Below are 17,204 nucleotides of genomic sequence, written 5' to 3'. Positions count from 1 at the left end.
ATAAATTTGTTGTAATTGCCATTAATTACCACCATTCTGATGGTAATACAGCAGACAAAGCACACTTAATCTTGAGAAGTGAAAGAAATCATTTTCTGTGCGCTGCACATCATGAAAATCGCACCCAATTTGGAGTGGACACATGAAATTATCAGTTCGGCAACAAATATGGGTTAAATATCATTTATATGAATTTTTATAGTCTTATGGGGCTTAAGTGCTTTAATTTCATCGATAAACACGTGCACTGTCTTGTGGGGCGGACTGAAGTCCGTGTGCGAGTGCAAAAACTATATGTAAATATTTTTCAGAGCCGAGCACTCGAAATGCATACAAAAAAGCCCACGTCAAGAGTGACGTCACGTTTGAGCCCGAATCGAAGTCCGAAGTCGAAACAAAAGCGGTAAATACAAAAACCGGCTTTTACATAGACTGGCTCAGATGGATCGACTCTTTGTGCTGGCCTGGGAATCACTCTGTTTTGGCCTTATCTCGGACTCGGACTTGGACTCCATGTTATTCATGCTCTGCGAATAACCAGATCACGTGCCCTGTGAGTCCCCCGGCGATGGTCGAAAGACCAGCCTCCTCAGTTGGTCAGCAGGGTGAATAAGTTATTGGCCGGGGCAGTAAACATATAAATATAACTGGCACTTTGTTCCCGGGTATTTCTTTTAGCAAGAGTAGCGATCTACCCTCCCGCTTGCGTTTACTCACGCTTTAAGTTTATCTTTCCGCCGAGTCATGCATATGAGCGCATTAGCCAGCCGGTGCAAATTCTTGGCCCGATCATCACAGCCGAGCTCAGATACTCGGTTACTTGGATACTTGGATACTCGGAACTCGACCCCTCAGAGATACTCGTACTCACAATCGGATAGTTGAGGTATGTGTACGGTACACACACCCCCAGACGGAACTGCAAACACCTGTCCATACAAATCTCGATGCAATTGTCGCTGACCATAAAATATTCTTGGCAACAGGGCCAAATTAAGGGTAGAATGACTTATGAGCCCTGTGATATATGACTTGGATGTGTTTAAATAGATTTAATATAAAATGCGGCATGCACTCGATGCGCTTTTATCTCTGTGATGTCACTTGTAATTATTTAAGATTTTGCCAACTTTTCATTGTTGCACTTTCATTAAAATCAACTAAAATTAGGTTTGTTGAGATAACGAACTCACTGAATAGTTTAAATTGCAGCAGACGAAAGCGAGGAATCCCAGTAAGAGTACATATAAAGCTAGTCGGCAATGCGGCTTTGATCTCAAGTCGCAGATATATTCTACCGCATAAAATAAATCAAATTCGTGGAATCCCAGAGTCTGCATGCGTGCGGAAACTCTTAATTTGAGAACAAAGTGAATTCTACTGCGATTCCCTCTTGGAAGGCGAACAATGAGTGCCTATACTCGTATGGGTATTATCAGCACCTGCACTCGTATTTGATCAACTGCGAATTGCCTTTTGTGTTCCACTATCAATAAATAATCAAAGCCACACTTCCTTCCTTAGATAACAGTCTGGAAAATGAGAGCTTCGCCTTGATTCAATTTGCTTCACATCACCCAGCAAACCCGCTGTATCAAACGAAGGGCGTAGCGTTAAAACGAGCGTTAAATTCACACCCCTAAAATGGCGCTAAAAGATCGCTTTCACACTTTAAATGCCATAGATAATGTCCACAGAGAGATCTTTAGATCGGCCCCAAAGTAAATATGAATTAGTCGGGTGCCTTATTGACTCGGCGTCACACGCCGTAGATGGATGGATGTGGATGTGCCGCTCGGATGGGTTTTAGTTAAATGTAAAAGTTCGGGAACGTGGCCTTATGATCGATGGCTGGTGGACGTTGATCGAGCTCCACATTGATAAGACTTTGTGTTGGGGGCGGATGTTTGAGCTCGTAGGGGATTAGTGGGCGATAAAATTCGATAGAGAAAGTTAACTTAAAGATAGTGTAATTACTTTTGCCTTTGCCTACTTTAAATCAGCATTAATATGGTTACCTATAAATAAAAAACCGATAGCTTCATCTATAAATATATTTTAATGAAGGCATAGCATAATTAAAATACATTAATCTTCTCGTGATGGTTCTTGTGGCAAATCAGCAATTAAACGCGCCATCTTTATCGGCAATCATTCATTTCGCATCTTCTGGCATTTTCACGACTCGTTGCTATTAATAAATATATATCTCCTGGCGTAAGTAGGGCATGCAAACGCCGCTCAGACCTGACACAAAAAAAATTGCCAGAAGAAAATTGCTTTTCTGTTGATTTTTCACAGTCTCCGGTCGCGTGTTCACAGTAAAAATATTCGGCTCGTGTGTTCCATAGAAGTGTAGCAATGATGGAATGCACTGCCAAAAATTAAAGTCATCGTATACTATAACTTTACGATACATTTTTGAAATATTATTCAGAACTTTGCGTAGTTTGTTTTCAGTTTTTGGCGGAAACATATGTTTTTATATTAATATTTAGTAAATTGTGCGTATTTTCCAAGAAGACCTCTATGACTTTTGGTTTGACTTGGTTGACCAAACTTTTTATGACTACTGGGAACCGGCGAGTAGAATTTGCGATGAGCTCATTAGAGTCCATTCTCCGGTCATGTTGTAAGCGGCTGATCGTCGTCCGATCTGTGTACCGACTTCGGGGATAATGCGTAGTTATAAAAAGACAGTTAGCTATAATCAAGAGCCTTCATGCGAGGCGGGCGTGTGGGGCTGATTGGGTGAGTGGGTGTGGGTGTGGCTCCAATGCCGATTTAAGGTAATTGCCTACAAGTACCCATGACGAACTTCTGGACAGTTCCCTGGGGAATCAAAATGGACTTAGGTCTTATCGCCAAACTACCGATAGCCAATTTGTATATGCTCATTTCGGGAGCGTGCCGATTTAAAAGTTTGCCAAGTGGAATTATTATGTTTTCTGAGTCATTGCCGAGCGGGTTTTTGGGTAGCCGTAGAGTGAATCTGCTGTATCATCTTGGTCCAGTGTTTGTTTCTATTTGCTTTTAATTTCACAATCAAAACAACAATAATGAAGCCGTGCCTTATCTTGCGGACATATCTCCCCATCTGGCGTCTCGCTCTAATTTGTATTGACCCTCTCTTTCGCTCTTTTCTTGCAGCTGGCGGCGCCCAACGGTGGGAATTTCATCAGCTGTTGTTGTTGTTTATTTCGCAGCAGCAGTCGGCCTAATAAAAATGCAATTTTTATGGTTAAGAAAATAGAGCGCGGCCGCCGTTGTGTTGCACATTGGAAATTGTGCAGAAGCCAGAAGAAAATGGAAAAGCACAAGTAGCAGCAGCAGCAATAACATTGAGTCAGTGATGTAATACAGAGCAAAAGTGAGGCGGCAATTGGCATTGCAAAAAAGAAACAGATTATACAATTTGTGTTGCTGCCGCACTGAACTAGGACAACAGCAGCAACAACAGCAACACTTGCAGCAGCAGCAGCAGCAGTGGCAGCAGCAGCAACAAGAACAACCACTAGTGATAAAGACCGGCTGGCAACAGAGCAGCGGCCACTTGCAGCAACATAATTTCAAAGTCGGAGCGTGGGAATCGCAAATCGCGGCAGTGGCAACAGCAACAACAGCAGCAACAACCGCAGCAACATCGAACTCTCGTGGCTCTCCAAAGCGCTCAATTCGCTCCCCGTTCTCGCGTTGGCGTTGCCCCGTCCCGCTCGCACCGCCGGCGCCTCTCGCTCGCACCCGCTGGGGAGCAGTCGCGTATATTTGGAGGCGTTGGGGCGACCGCTCACGACAGTTGTGCTTGGAACGCTTCGGAGTGAAGATCGTGCTCGTGCGATCGGTGCGCGTGATAAATACACGGCGAACAAAATTGAGTGAAGAGTCAGTCAGAGTCGCTCGCAAGGCAATTGACGAGACACGAAAAATCATAATAAACACAAGTGGAAAAGCAACTGCTTGGGAGCTAAGCAAAATAAAAGAAATTGTTTTTTACAAATCTCGCACGTAAATTAGCAAGCGTTCGCAAGAAACAAACCGCATACAACAATACTGAACAGACAAAAAGATATTCAACAAGAAAACAAAAAAAAACCGAAAATATTTTGGCTGCAAATGTGAAGAGACGAGAGACAGCGGATATACACCGAGTGAAATTTGTGTCATAAGCAGAGCCAAAACAAAACAAAACCGAAAAAGCCAAATTCAATAAGAGGCCATAAGTGACTGTGAAACTGTGCAACTGTGCTACTGTGCAACTGTAAAGTGATGTGTGGTAATCGAAAAACAGCATAAAGAATGGCCATAGACCTCCTGATCCTGGCCCTGCTGCTCGTCTCGTTCCTGATCAACCTGCTGGCGCTGTGTGCCTTTTGGATAACGCCTGGCCTGAGGACCACCGCCAATCGCTTCACGATCAACCTGCTGGCCATCAATCTCATTGGCTGCTGCATCTTGGCCCCCACCTTGTTCCTGGGACTGCCGGGCAAGTCAGCGGACGTGGCCACATCCAGCGCCGAGACCCTGGAATTCTTCTCGAAGCCGGGTAACCATCAGGTGATACTCCGTCGCAATGGCCAGCTGGTGGAGCAGGATGGCGTCGTGGTGCGAAGAAACATCAGCGAAAACGGCGACACGGTGGAGACCTTCTTCAAGTGCAACGCCACCTACTGCCGCGAGTTGACCATCGATGAGCGCGGAGATGGTGGCTTCGTCATCACCGAAACCGAGACGCACGAGGAGAACCTCTCGGCCTTTGAGAGTTCACCCACGGAGGCTCCCATTCTGCCGCCCGTCCAACTGAGATGTTGGTCCATAGACATGACGGCGGCGCTGGGAGCGCTGGCAGTGCTGCTCGTGGTGGGGGACACCTGGTGCGCCGTCACGGATCCCCTGCGCTACCACAGTCGCATTTCGGGCGTGAAAACCTGGATCTTCATCGCACTCACCTGGGTGGTGGGCATACTCTTCGGAGCCCTGTCCGCCTTCCGAGTCCTGGACTTCGAGGCAGACGCCCTGTTCAGCAGACAGCGCCGCCTGGCAGTCACGTACCTGAACATCAGCAGCACCAACAGTATTTTCGGAGTGGTGTACGCCAGTGTCTACTTCATCGTCATCATCCTGCTGCCCTTCGGCTTCGTGTGCGGCATGTACTGGCGGATATTCAGCGAGGCGCGCGGCAATGGGCTGCGAATGCGACAGAATGGATCTTCGCCGCTGCTGCAGAGCGCCTTGAACCTGACGGCTGGCCAGCAGGTGGCCCAGGCCAATCAGTTCTCCAATAGCTTGTGTGTTCATCGACATTCCATATCCTCGGCCAGTTCGCATGGCGGTAACAGCAGCCTGGGCTTGGGCGGTCTGCAAATGCAAATCGATCAGCGCCAACAGCCAAGGAGTTCGCCCAGCTGCCTGCGCAGGGATTCGGCCGCGAAAGTCCTTTTGCCCACCATCTCCGATGATGGTGGCTCAGATGCGGAGAGTGGCACCGGAGTTCAGCTGATGCCCGTGCAGGAGCACTCACTGTCTGATAGGAATCAAAATATTATGCTGACTCTGCAAACAGCCAGTGGTGAGATCAAGAGGAACTACTCCGCCAGGCAGCTGCCCCTGTTGGGCACTTCGTCGCAGGATCTGCGGGAGACCAATCGCCTGCAGGGCATTCGCCAGGTGCACAGCTCGCCCAATCTGCACAAGTACACGGAACTCCGACAGGATTCCCTCAGTGAGGAGTGCGGTTCGCCGCATCTGCTGGGTCACGCCCAGCGGCAGCAGCAGCAGCAGTTGCACCTGCAGCATCAGCAGCAGCAGCAGCATCATCACCACCAGCAACATCACCCGCACTTCAGTTCGCCGCGCCACCAGCAGCACGGCCACGCCCTCCAGATTCCCGCCATTCACGCCTCCCCCAAGGCTCTGAGCTACATGAGCTCCTTGCGACACCGCCTGAGCAACGCCAGTTCGCTGTTCAAGTACCGCGAGGAGTCGAGAGCCGCCCGCATCAGCATCCTGGTGGTGGTGATGTTCGTGGTCTCGTACCTGCCCTTCGGACTGCTGGTGCTGCTGCAATCGCGGCTAACGGCTGCCAACTTTGGCGGATCCTCGCAGCTGGCCATCTTCATGATCCTGCTGGCCAATCTCAGTTCGCCCTTCATCTTCGCCTACAGGAACAAGCGGGTGAGGCGTGGAGTCAAGCGGCTGTTTGGTCTGGACTCGTCGTCCGGCCTGCAGCGCAACTGCAGCAGCAGTGTGAAGACCAACGGAACCGCGGGACCTGCGGCAGGCGGGGCACAGTTGCAGCGCAACAGCAGCAAGTTGTCGCAGTACAGCAGCAACAGCTGCAGGTACCTCACCCCGCAGAGCTCCCTGGTCGGTCAGGTGCCGGTGCACACGACCTTGACCTTGAGGCCCAACAGCAGCTGCAGCACTATCATCAATTTCGGCGGTGCCCGGGGGTCAGCGGACTCCGATGAGCAGCCGCCGGCCACACCACCACCCACTGCAGTTGCACCACCGCCCACTCGACCGCTGCGCCCCAAGCTGCAGCGGGGCATCACCATTGTGGAGCACATAGCCATAACACCAACCACGCCCCAGAAGTTCCAGAATCGGCGCGCCAGGCTCTTCGACATGTTCTTCCGCAGCTCCAAGAAACTGCAGTCGGGCTGCCAGAGCCAGAGTTTGCCCACTGAGGTGTAAGGAGGGGGGGAGAGTTATGATAACTATACATTTAGGAACGTAGACAAACACTAAACTCGCTTGCTGAAGAATTCTAAAAACAGTATTCGTAATTTGTAAGTTTAGCAATTAACAAAGACAACTGTTTGAATTTGAGTTTTAAGACCAGATAATGCTGTCCTAGAAGCTTCACATGCCAAAAAACGAAACCACAAAGAAAGTCAAGCTAGAAAGTTTGAGATGCTTTAAAGTAACACAAAAACAAAACAAAACAAAACAAAAAACAAAGTACCTTTTAAAAAATAGAAGAAAACTGTGTACAAGTCAAATTAACAATGATTGTTGAGAGAGTGACGGGAGTTATAATCTTAGGGTGGATATCAAACTGAAAAGTGGAACCAAGCCAATCCAAGTTGAGATCGTAATCAATGTACCTAAGCAACTTGCATATGAACATTTAATGTTTTACATTTTACTCAGATCAAATCACAGGAAAATAGCAAAGACAGCACAGCTTTTTCGAACTTCCCAACTTCCCAACTAGTTTATTATTTATTGAAGCAATTGTAAATATTTATTAGACATCCACACCGCAAAGCTTTAACTCCAAAAAAAGAAAACATTCTGGCTAAACAAGAAGAGACGCATACATTCAATTCATAAGTTAATTAAGTCAATGTGCAAAGCATATGTGTATTCTAGACTTTAAGTTGTAGAGCCGAGTAGTCTTAAACCGAGCACCTAGTGCCGAGCAGTGCTTTTTCCACCTGGCCAACTGGAGCGAGCGTCTTTCGCAGGCGGCATTTTCATATTGAAAATGCATTTTGGCCAGTGCACAGTTGGTGCTTTTCCAGTTGGCCAGAAACCAGAAACCAGCAGTCAGTCAGCAGTTAGCCTTTGGTTAGCCAACGGCTATTGGGCTATTGGGCCATTAAGTCAATTTGCTTTTTAGAACACCGCGGGCATTGCGTGCAGCTAAATACCTCATTAGTTTTAATTTAAAGTGCGAGATGGATGGCGGCAATAGGTCAAAGGTCGGAGCCATCGACACGCCCCATGCATAATGCATGGAAAATGTTCGATTGCCCCTGGCATTTGTATCATTTGCTCTAGTAAGCTGCAGGCCAGAAAGCTTTATACCTTAGGTTCTCCTGCTTTCCCTCTTCCCCTGGCTGCACAGAACGCAAGAAAAGCGAAACTCACACAACAAAAAACAACCTCGAATTTATATTTCTAAAGTTTATATTTTATAAAGAGTGTGTGCATAGGAGATATCTATAAATATTCATGCATGTGTGTCGGACAAAGGAAATATTTCAAAACCAATTATTGTGATGTTGAGCAAGGGGGCAACCAAGAATGTAATTTCGAAATGCATTAAAAATAACTTAAAACATGTATTAATAGTTATACTACTATATACAAGCTTATGTGTGTATACATACTTTAACTTTACTAAATAGTGATATTTTTTCAAATCTATTCAACTGTCATTCGCTAAACCATTCGATGTAAGCGCAAAAAGCAAATGTAACATAAAACAAAACCAATTTCAATGTGACAAATTAGCTTTTAATCCGAAACGAAAAGCAACAATTGCTGGCTGCTGATGCAACCCAAATCCGGTATATTCCAGCCAAGCTGCTAATAAATTCGAAAATGAAACACAACCAAACCATACCAAACCATACCACAAAAAGAGCAAGAAACTATTCAAATAAAAGATTATGTGTCTTAAAAGAATTAATTATCTTGACTTTTCTTCACTGGGGGCAATTGAATTGGGGGCTTGAAGGCGGCTCTAGCATACCCACGCTGATCTCCACATCTGCAGCTCCAGAGAGAGGTTGGTCCAAAAAGTTCTGGGCTCGCACCAATTAATAGAGACCATTGCGATTCGAGTGAATTTATCGATCCAACCTGCTCTCAACTTTGCCGACAAGAGCTCTAGAACACGAACAAACACTTAACCAGACGGAGGGGCGCACGAGTTCAGCATTTCATTCAGTATTTCAGCACTCGATTGCCGATTGCCGATTGCCCGCCACCCATTCCCGTATTAATTGATTCATAAACCGAAAAGAAACAGCACGATATATATTAAATTCTTTATTTTTTCGTTTCGGTGTGATTGTGACATACGCGTGTTCCATTTCAAAATTAATACAAATTGTGCACGGCGAAAAAGATGTGGGTTATTTTCACTTGAATACCAAATCAACGAATATAGAGTTGTCCATTATTTTTCTCAGTATATCGAACAGCCGATTTGATTGTCGCATTTTTGAAAAAGGGGAAAGCGGCGGAGGTGTCACGATGTCTTCTGTATATGGGAGTCGGTGATTGGTACGAGTACGGGTTTGCTACTTAGAACCCGACCACGGTGATCCAACACTTGGTCAAGCCAAGCGAGTTGCTGGGTATTAGAGGATTTGAGGATTAGAGGAGGGTCTCGCCTGGGCGTTGCAGTGACTAATGGCTTGACAACGGGCAAAATATCAAAGAGCCAGCCATGGCTTACCTCAACAACTGACTCACCCCACCGAACGGGGTAAGTCCAAGTCAAGAAATGTGATAAGTGCGACTGATATTCCATATAGGCACGTTAATTTCTGCAGCAATGCGGTGACAACGGAACGTCTGTGTTTGGTCTTTCAACAGAAAAATGCGGCACATAAACAAAATCACATTCACAATCAAAAGCGCTGCAGAAGCAAAAGCTGAATCTGAAACGCCGACCAGATTCTCGGACAACCCAGTGAGTATCTAGCGGATGCGTTGCTGTCCCTCAACAAATCGGTCACCGAGAGCGTCGCACTTATTTATTTACTTTATGATTCACTGCGCGTCTCGCTCTATGGTGCGTTTAATATGCCTCGGTGAGGCCTCTGACATTTTTACCCATCACTCGGCGTTAAAAAAGACTTCTGTTGTTTGCCAATTGTGGTCCGAAAATAGAATTTCCAGTTCCGAACATGACAGGCGGTGTGAACAAATTGACTGAAATATCGCAGATTATATTAGCATATATATTAGCTCTTTTTAATTAGGTACACGGTCTTTCTTGCGTGAAACGTGAAACATGAAGCTTGAAACCTGAAACGCTTACACGAGCTCGAAATAAAAGAAACATAAACATAAACTAGTCGCTTAACTAAAACAATTGAGAAGCGCCGAGAAGGGCCCTTGACTCCGATTGATGAGAAGCGCGTAGAAGAGCCATCGAAACCCTCAAGCGCAGCAGCTCCAACGCTCAATGGCAATACGTGCAATTAAATTTAAAGCTCTACAAAGTGATTGGATGAATTAAAAAACAATTATCTATATGTGTGCTAAAAATAGGCGCACTCGTAAAATCAACTAATTTGCTGCTATATGGCTATATGGCATTACCAAAAATGTCAACCCGCTTCCGTGGTGTGAAGCCATAAAAATATTAATTTGAATAGCTGCATAATTAAATAAAACTAAAGAAACATTAAAACCCCATTTTCGTAAGCCCGCTGAGTAGCGGCACCAAAGTAGAATAGTAGAAAGAATGCCAAATGTCATTAGAACAGATTTTGGCATTTGGCACAGAGGCACAAATTTCGATATTTTCTTGTTTTATTCTCAGCACAAGCGGTTGGGTCTACACAAGCAAGAGATGAATAAATTGGATTTAAACGCTAAAAACTGTCGAAAGTCAGGTGAGGAGCAAAGAAGGCCGTGTGGGTGGACAAGCTGCTGTCATCTTAAGCAAATTTGTCGATTAGGCAAGAGGAAATAAACATTGCGACTGCGACATATTGGTTTATTTATTTTTTTTCCCAGATCCGCCGATATGACACGTCAGTGCGTCATCTGATGTCAAAGCGCGGAAAACTAACGACCGAGCTGAGATTATCTAAGCGCTGTGTCAATGAACCTCGCGGAAGTTTTGGGCCCAATCTGTCATAGGTGCTCGCCAAGAATTATGTATCAATATAGCCATAAATCTAAGCGGTTTTCGATTTATCCAATTTGCATGTGAACTTGAATAAGTTCCGAGTGCATTGACTCGGCTGCACACCCTTGAGCGGCCAGAAAAATCAACACGGGCGTCTGATTCTGAGATACGGCAGTGGATTTATGTTATGTTCAATATTTTTGGGGATCGCCGCTTTCCGCGAAGTGCTGCGTGTATTTACAACAGCTGCAGTCTGTCCGCGCTGGAGTGCTTTGTTTTTCGCGAAACTACTGCTCGAATTCAATCTGCAGACTTAGTCAAAGTCAGGCCATGTTACTCGTATAATATGCAAATATACGACAGGCCTTATCAGCCCGTTCGCTTCGTTATCGCTGATGGGGCACTAGAACATCTAACAGCATAATCAAAATGATTTAATATATTTGCCTGTGCACACAAACACACGAGCTCTGCCGTTTTTCTCGAATTTCCACAATGAGTTTTAAAGTAGAGTCAAGTTTTTGGCGCAGTCCTAGGCCAAGAATCTGAAGAACTGTGCCTTTCTCACGCAGCTTACTCTGGTTTTATCTCGCATATATAGTATTATAGTATACGAGTATATGTGGGAGTATGGCCGCGATTCGTTGGGTTGGGGAAATGGGCCCATAAATATGCCGTCAGGCTGGCTGTCTCTGTTTTTGCCTCCGACTTATCGCTGACAGTTAACCCGCTGACGACGACTCCCGACGCCCGATTCACTGATTCCTAGTCCCTCTGTCCGGGTGACGTCACAAGGGCAATAGAAACATACGAGTGTGTAGGCATCGAATGTAGCCCACCACCTCGGAACACCACCACCCCATTCCCGGAATATTTGAACCCATAGCGATCCGAGGCCAAGGGATGTGGCGGCCGGGCTGTGATTGTGGCCCGTCAACATTCAGCCAAGTTCTCCTCATGGAATATTCCATGACATGATTCAAATATTGTCGCACAACAAGCAGAAATCTTGGAGCTGGGGGCTTGAGTCTGTCCTCCCTGTAGTTGTTTATAAAGTTCTATTCTCCAGCTTATCAGGCGCCGGTCTGGGCGGATCTTTTTCGAAAATATCAACATTTTCAAATCATTTTCATTCATTTCTTTCTGCCAATAGTTTCCGGTAGCTTTCCTCTACCTATATTGCATATAAATTATATGTAGTTCTGTTTTTGGCACGTGCTGCCAAGTACTATAAACTAAATCGCTAAGTGCATTTCTGGGGCTGACAAAATTAAATTTATCCGAAAGTGCCAAGGCCAAAGGGGAAATATATGGATTATTGCGTTTCCCAGAAACTGTCAAGTGTGGATTCGTGTTCGAGCAGGAGCATCCAAATGACACTCACTAAACATTGGACTTTGTTGTCGATATTCCTTGCAATTTCGAAGAGGAAATGGCAAATGATTCCAAGAAATGTTGGCCCACAAGTGTAGGGTTATTCTATTGCAGAGCTGCTTGGTTTCACATTTGGATTTTATCATTTCTTTTTAAATATAGTAAGAACAGATCATATTTTTATTGAATACAAAGTTGTATAATGTTTGTTTTATGCCTGGCTGTAAATGAACATGCAAATGTGCTGCCAATATATGCTGCTCCTATAAGAACACACCTCTGATACGCAAACGTGCTCTGCCATTTTACCGAACTGTATGTGTGTACAATTGCTCAATTAAATTAAATTTATGTCTGCATCGACGGCAGATTCTGGGGGGCTGTGCGGTGACATGTGTCTCCTCATTATTGCTGCCAAATTACGAGCCACTAGCCTATGAGTAAGCAGAGACAAAGAGTCGCACCAGAAGACGTCGAGCTATTTTCTATGCGATGCACACGGGTTCCCATGCTAGATTTAGCCACACAGCTGTGGCTGTGGCACCCCCATGTTCGCAAATAAATTCATTTCCGCATGGCTATATCTTTAGCAACACGCTCGGCTGAATGGCCGTTTAAATATTTATTAACAGGAGGGTCGGACAAAAAGGTTTATGGTTAAACAAACAGTTGCTACCAAAGAGCAAAACGGTTGGGCAATAATATTTGATTTGTGGCAGTTTAGTCGCCAGTGGCTGTGGCTTTAACTGTTTTTTTACCGTCGACATTTTCGGCTTATTGCCAAACAGTTGACTGCACTTTTCCATGCACCTTGGCAAAGGGCCAATAGCTGGAGCCAGCGAGATGGGGGTAAAACTTTTCCCGAAACAAGACCAGAATACTTGTATCATAACGGTGGCTCTCAAACTGCTGTTTGATTTGCCTGTTTGCACAAAAGCGAGCCGGGTCGAACCAAACTTGAATACAGCTAAGCAAATATTAGCCCGGCTCAGAGCAGCTCAGCCAGATAGCGAACTCGTCAGCATCGGCAGCAAAGGCAGCAGCCACCAAAAACACATTATCACTCGTATACCAAAACATTTTTATTTATACAAGTTGCCGAAACTTTGTTTTCTTATTTTTTTCGTTATTGGGAGCTCCTTTTTGGGCGCCATAGTGACGACATTGTAAACTGGCGGATGGAGTAGGATTTTCTATGGGGAAGTACCACGGCGGAAAGAGTACAAGAGTGTGGAAATTCATTGAGGAAAGTTTGTGGCAAATTGATTTAAAGTAAAAAGAAACACACATTGGCAGTACGTGCCTAGCTGCCGCGGCACAGGTGGCGTATACGTAATGCGCAACCACTGATTTTCAATGAATCCTACTGCCAAGTAAACCAAAGTGAAGTGGATTGGCTGTGTTTTACATTTATACACCTACAATACTTATGAAGTGAATTGCTTTAAGTAGTTGAAAAGCACTCACAGTTCTGTGGGCTTTACTAGTAACCAAAAAGAATGCTAGTATCAAAAGTCACCACATATATAGTATGAAGAATTCTAAAGGGAATCTATATCGTTATAAGTTCTGGCCACATATAAAATGCGGTTTTTCTTTCAGCCTGCAGCTGAAATATTAAGGGACATTTTACCATCCTAGTAATGCAGTTCCGTGCGGTTTTCGATTCGATAGAACCGGCTTGTTTGCTGACTTCACTACCCAGCCATGTGCACCAAATCGTGAATTTTGTATGCCAGTTCGTGGCAGAGGAGGTCCGCGGTAAGGGAAACACAAAAAGAGTGAAAACAATGGCAGTTGCGCCGGATGAACTTGCATTTACATGCAACTCCAAGTCCAGTGGGGAAACATCGAGTGGAATTGTGTATTAAAGTTGCACAAGAGTGGCGGTTGAATTGAACTCGATTTGCGGCGCCCAGAAGTGCAAAAATAAGTCCTGGATAAAAAAAGCTTAATTCCATCGAAAGGAATAAATAAATAATAAAACAAAGCTAGTCTTATTGTTATTAAATAAGTTATGTAGTAAACAGTGTTTTATTTCGTTACTATGGTATATATTTCGTAATATGCCAGTAGGTTTATTTATAGACTTCTGTTTACCTACGAAAAAAAAATAGGAAAATGGAAATATCCGAGAAACTACTTTTCCTTACCCAATCCTCTTTACCCGCCGAGCCCACTATTAAACATTTCAGGCCCGGCAGCTGACGTCCTTGCTATTGAAAATTACTGGGTTTTTGCCGTTCACGCCAGAAAACCGGAAAGTGGCAGTGATGGAGCAGGGTGTGGAGTGCAGTGGTGTGACAACACTTAGGGTTAACCGCCAGCCACGGAGCCTCCCAGCACCACCCACTCCATCAGAGCCACCATGCCCACCATTCCCACCATGGCCACCATAGCCACCAGGTCCACCCACTCCGGCCCAGCCCAAAACACTCTCGCCCAGAATGTTCTTTGCCTTTGCTTTATGGTTCATGGCGTTTTTGCCTGCCTGGCTGCCTGGCTGCTTGCATGCCAGTTTTCCATCCTGCCACTGCGCCACTACGCCATCATGGCAGCCCAGCCTTCTAGCTTGTTTGCCATCCTGCCCAGAATGCCAGAATGTTAGCCTGCCTGGCATCGTGAACGTCATCTTCATCGGGGAATGGGAATGGGAGAACTCAAGGAGTGACTAAACAGCGCTGCTCCACTGTGATTAGGTGAAGAGTTGTTCGCCAAACTGCTAGTACTCAGAAAATATTCCATTGAAGACTCAAAGGTATTTTTCTACTCGGAAGGAATTAGTTTAGCTTAAAGTAGGATGAGCTCCCGACAATGCAGTGCATTTCCTTTCAAACTTAACTAAGTTTATACATTTTTGTTATTGAATCCAACAGTCACAGTGGTTGCTACATTTAAGGCGTAGATAAATGGAGTTCAAATTATGATTCATTGATTCTATTCTTTAATTAAATTGTAAGAAAATATTTATTGTTTGTGAGTCATTAGTAGGCCTTAGAGTTAGACCTTCAGAGTGTTTCCGGAAGCTGAAAATTTAGAGTGTCTCAGATAATTAGAATGATAAATATGTGTTACATTCAGCCGTGGTAGGAACATATGTTTTTTTTAAGCACACTTTATAAATATTTGTTTCATGTTGTAAATAAATCAAGCCTGTAATCCAACATGCTATTTATCCAAGAAACCATGGAGTCTACTCCCTGCCAAACGTTGCCATCGAAGTGAGGCGAAAATTTCCAAGTGTTGACAGTATTTCTTCTGCCATCCGCAGCTGCGTGTTGGCGTGAGGAAATGAAAACCGACAACGATTATGCAACAACGCTTTCCATCTTCTTGCGGGGCAACCAGCTTCCCATTTCCCAGCACCGTGCACCGTGGGTATGATGACGGAGCGCTGGCAGTGGAATATTGTTTAAAAAATGCCACCGACCGAGATGGAAACTGTTTAAGCGTGCACCTGTGATTGAAATCGAAATGACACCCCCGACCGCACAGCGAACAGCAATCGATACGGAAGTGCAGCTGTGGTTCTGCTTTCGACTTATTATTTTTGGCCATTTCCCACGGCGAATCATTCGGAATGGAAGTGGCAACCATTCCGTGCCACAAAGCTTTCAATATATTCAAGCGAATACATCTGAAACAAAGGGATGTGACTTGCAATCAAATTTCGAAATAAACTTAAATAATTGAAACAAATTTGAGGGGAAGTCAAAAATTTATAATAGAGTATAATTTATTTAGAAGTAAGATTTTCCTATAAATTAAATTGTAAAATTTTCCTTTACTAATTCCTTTCAGTAAACCATTTTGTTTTCAGTAAAGTGCAAAGAGTGGGCGATTGGTTGGCATAGAACCAGGCAAAGTCAAGGTCGGACCCAGGGCAACTTTAGCAGCTGTTTGCGTGCGGTTGCATTTGAGGCGGAGGCCGTTGTTTTATTGCATTGTCATGTGGCAGCAATTGAATTTACTGTTGCAGCTGGAAAACATGCAACATTTTGTGGTCAAGCGCACGACACGTGCTCACCGGGGGATGTGCCGCATGTGTTGCTCTTGCTGGCCATGTTCCGGCCAACGGGGCGGATGGGTGATCTGTTCAGGCCGCATTCTGACAAATTGCCGACAGAAATTTCCGCTGGATTTTCGCCTTAATGGCACATTTTCGATAAAGCTGTCAAACATCTGACACTCTGCACTCACCCATTGACTGACACTTTGCATTTGATTTTAGAAAAATTCGGCCAATAGCCAAACATTTGTATACCTCTGTGGCCGCTGGTCACTGGAGTTTTTCCATGTATTTAAAAGGCGTCTGTTTTATTTACGCAAAGTTCACAGTCGAATAGCCGATTTTTGTGTGTGGTTTTTTTTGGGTATTTCCAATTGACGTTGAGTTTTGTTTATGCTCATGCTGTTGGTTTGGGATTTTTTATTTTTACTCTTCTTTTAGTATGCTAGAAATACCACTGCCGACGCCTATTTTAACACAACGAATTTTAAAATACACTTGACAAAGGTGTGAGATAACAAGCTTCTTCTTCAAAGGTACAATAAAAAAGGGTTTGATATGGTTTTAAAGAAATTTGAAATGGCACATATCATATTGTCTAAAAAAACACCCACTGGTTTTACATATTTTATGAATACCCTATTTATATAGAGTATATAGACTGCAAAAGAAATATTGTAGTGTGGTGAATGGAGAACGTTTGGAATACCGCGCAAAAATAAATTGCCGCTACAGTGGGCTAAAAGTAAGTCCGCTAACGTTAAACTTTATAATATTTAAACTGTGTTAATTGACATTTTTAAGGCCTAGATCATATAGTATCATATTGTGGATATATTTTATGCAAGTCAGTTTTGTTTCACTCCTAATTGGATTAAGTAATCTTTTGTGCCACTGTAATTTGCCCTCTAGGTCAAAGCTCCGCATGCATTCGGAGTCGGCAAAGGGAAAAATTAAAATAATAATCCGACAATAACAACAGTTTTTTGTGTGGAATTAATAAATGCGTATAATAAGTCCGTTGTTGGCAGCAGCAACAAAAGCTAGCTCATAATACATTTGTATTCAATTTTTTTTTGTAGTAGCACATCTCATGATTAAGTAAAGTAGATTTCCAACTGCCATTTTGGGTTTCCCAGCCAACTCGCTGCGATTGCATCGGCCTTTTGGGAATTTTGAATGCGTGTAGTGGGTGTGGATTTTGGTCTAAGCCAAATTGGC

General features: G+C 44.4%; 1 protein-coding gene and 1 long non-coding RNA gene across 2 annotated transcripts; one reads left to right on the top strand and one right to left on the bottom strand.

The window, feature by feature from the left end:
* The first annotated feature begins 3,792 nt into the window (after window positions 1–3,792).
* On the top strand, window positions 3,793–8,373 carry LOC122619299. The gene has a single exon (XM_043796139.1). It carries the CDS (start codon window positions 4,297–4,299, stop codon window positions 6,691–6,693), a length of 2,397 nt encoding a protein of 798 aa, XP_043652074.1. The 5' UTR covers window positions 3,793–4,296; the 3' UTR covers window positions 6,694–8,373.
* A 395-nt stretch (window positions 8,374–8,768) lies between these two features.
* Window positions 8,769–9,658, bottom strand: LOC122621651. The gene is made up of 2 exons (XR_006326232.1): window positions 9,194–9,658; window positions 8,769–9,088 (listed from the first exon to the last, which is right to left on the bottom strand). It is a non-coding gene; the product is annotated as an uncharacterized LOC122621651 (long non-coding RNA).
* Window positions 9,659–17,204: the final 7,546 nt, after the last annotated feature.

This window comes from Drosophila teissieri, chromosome 3R (assembly GCF_016746235.2).
Source record: "Drosophila teissieri strain GT53w chromosome 3R, Prin_Dtei_1.1, whole genome shotgun sequence".
NCBI classification, from domain to species: domain Eukaryota; kingdom Metazoa; phylum Arthropoda; class Insecta; order Diptera; family Drosophilidae; genus Drosophila; species Drosophila teissieri.
The sequence above is the reverse complement of the archived record's forward strand: the minus strand, read 5'-3'. Positions and strand labels throughout refer to the sequence as shown.

Coding starts and splice junctions, on each gene's coding strand:
- LOC122619299 (XM_043796139.1), top strand. CDS start 4,297: ATGGCCATAGACCTCCTGATCCTGGCCCTGCTGCTCGTCTCGTTCCTG.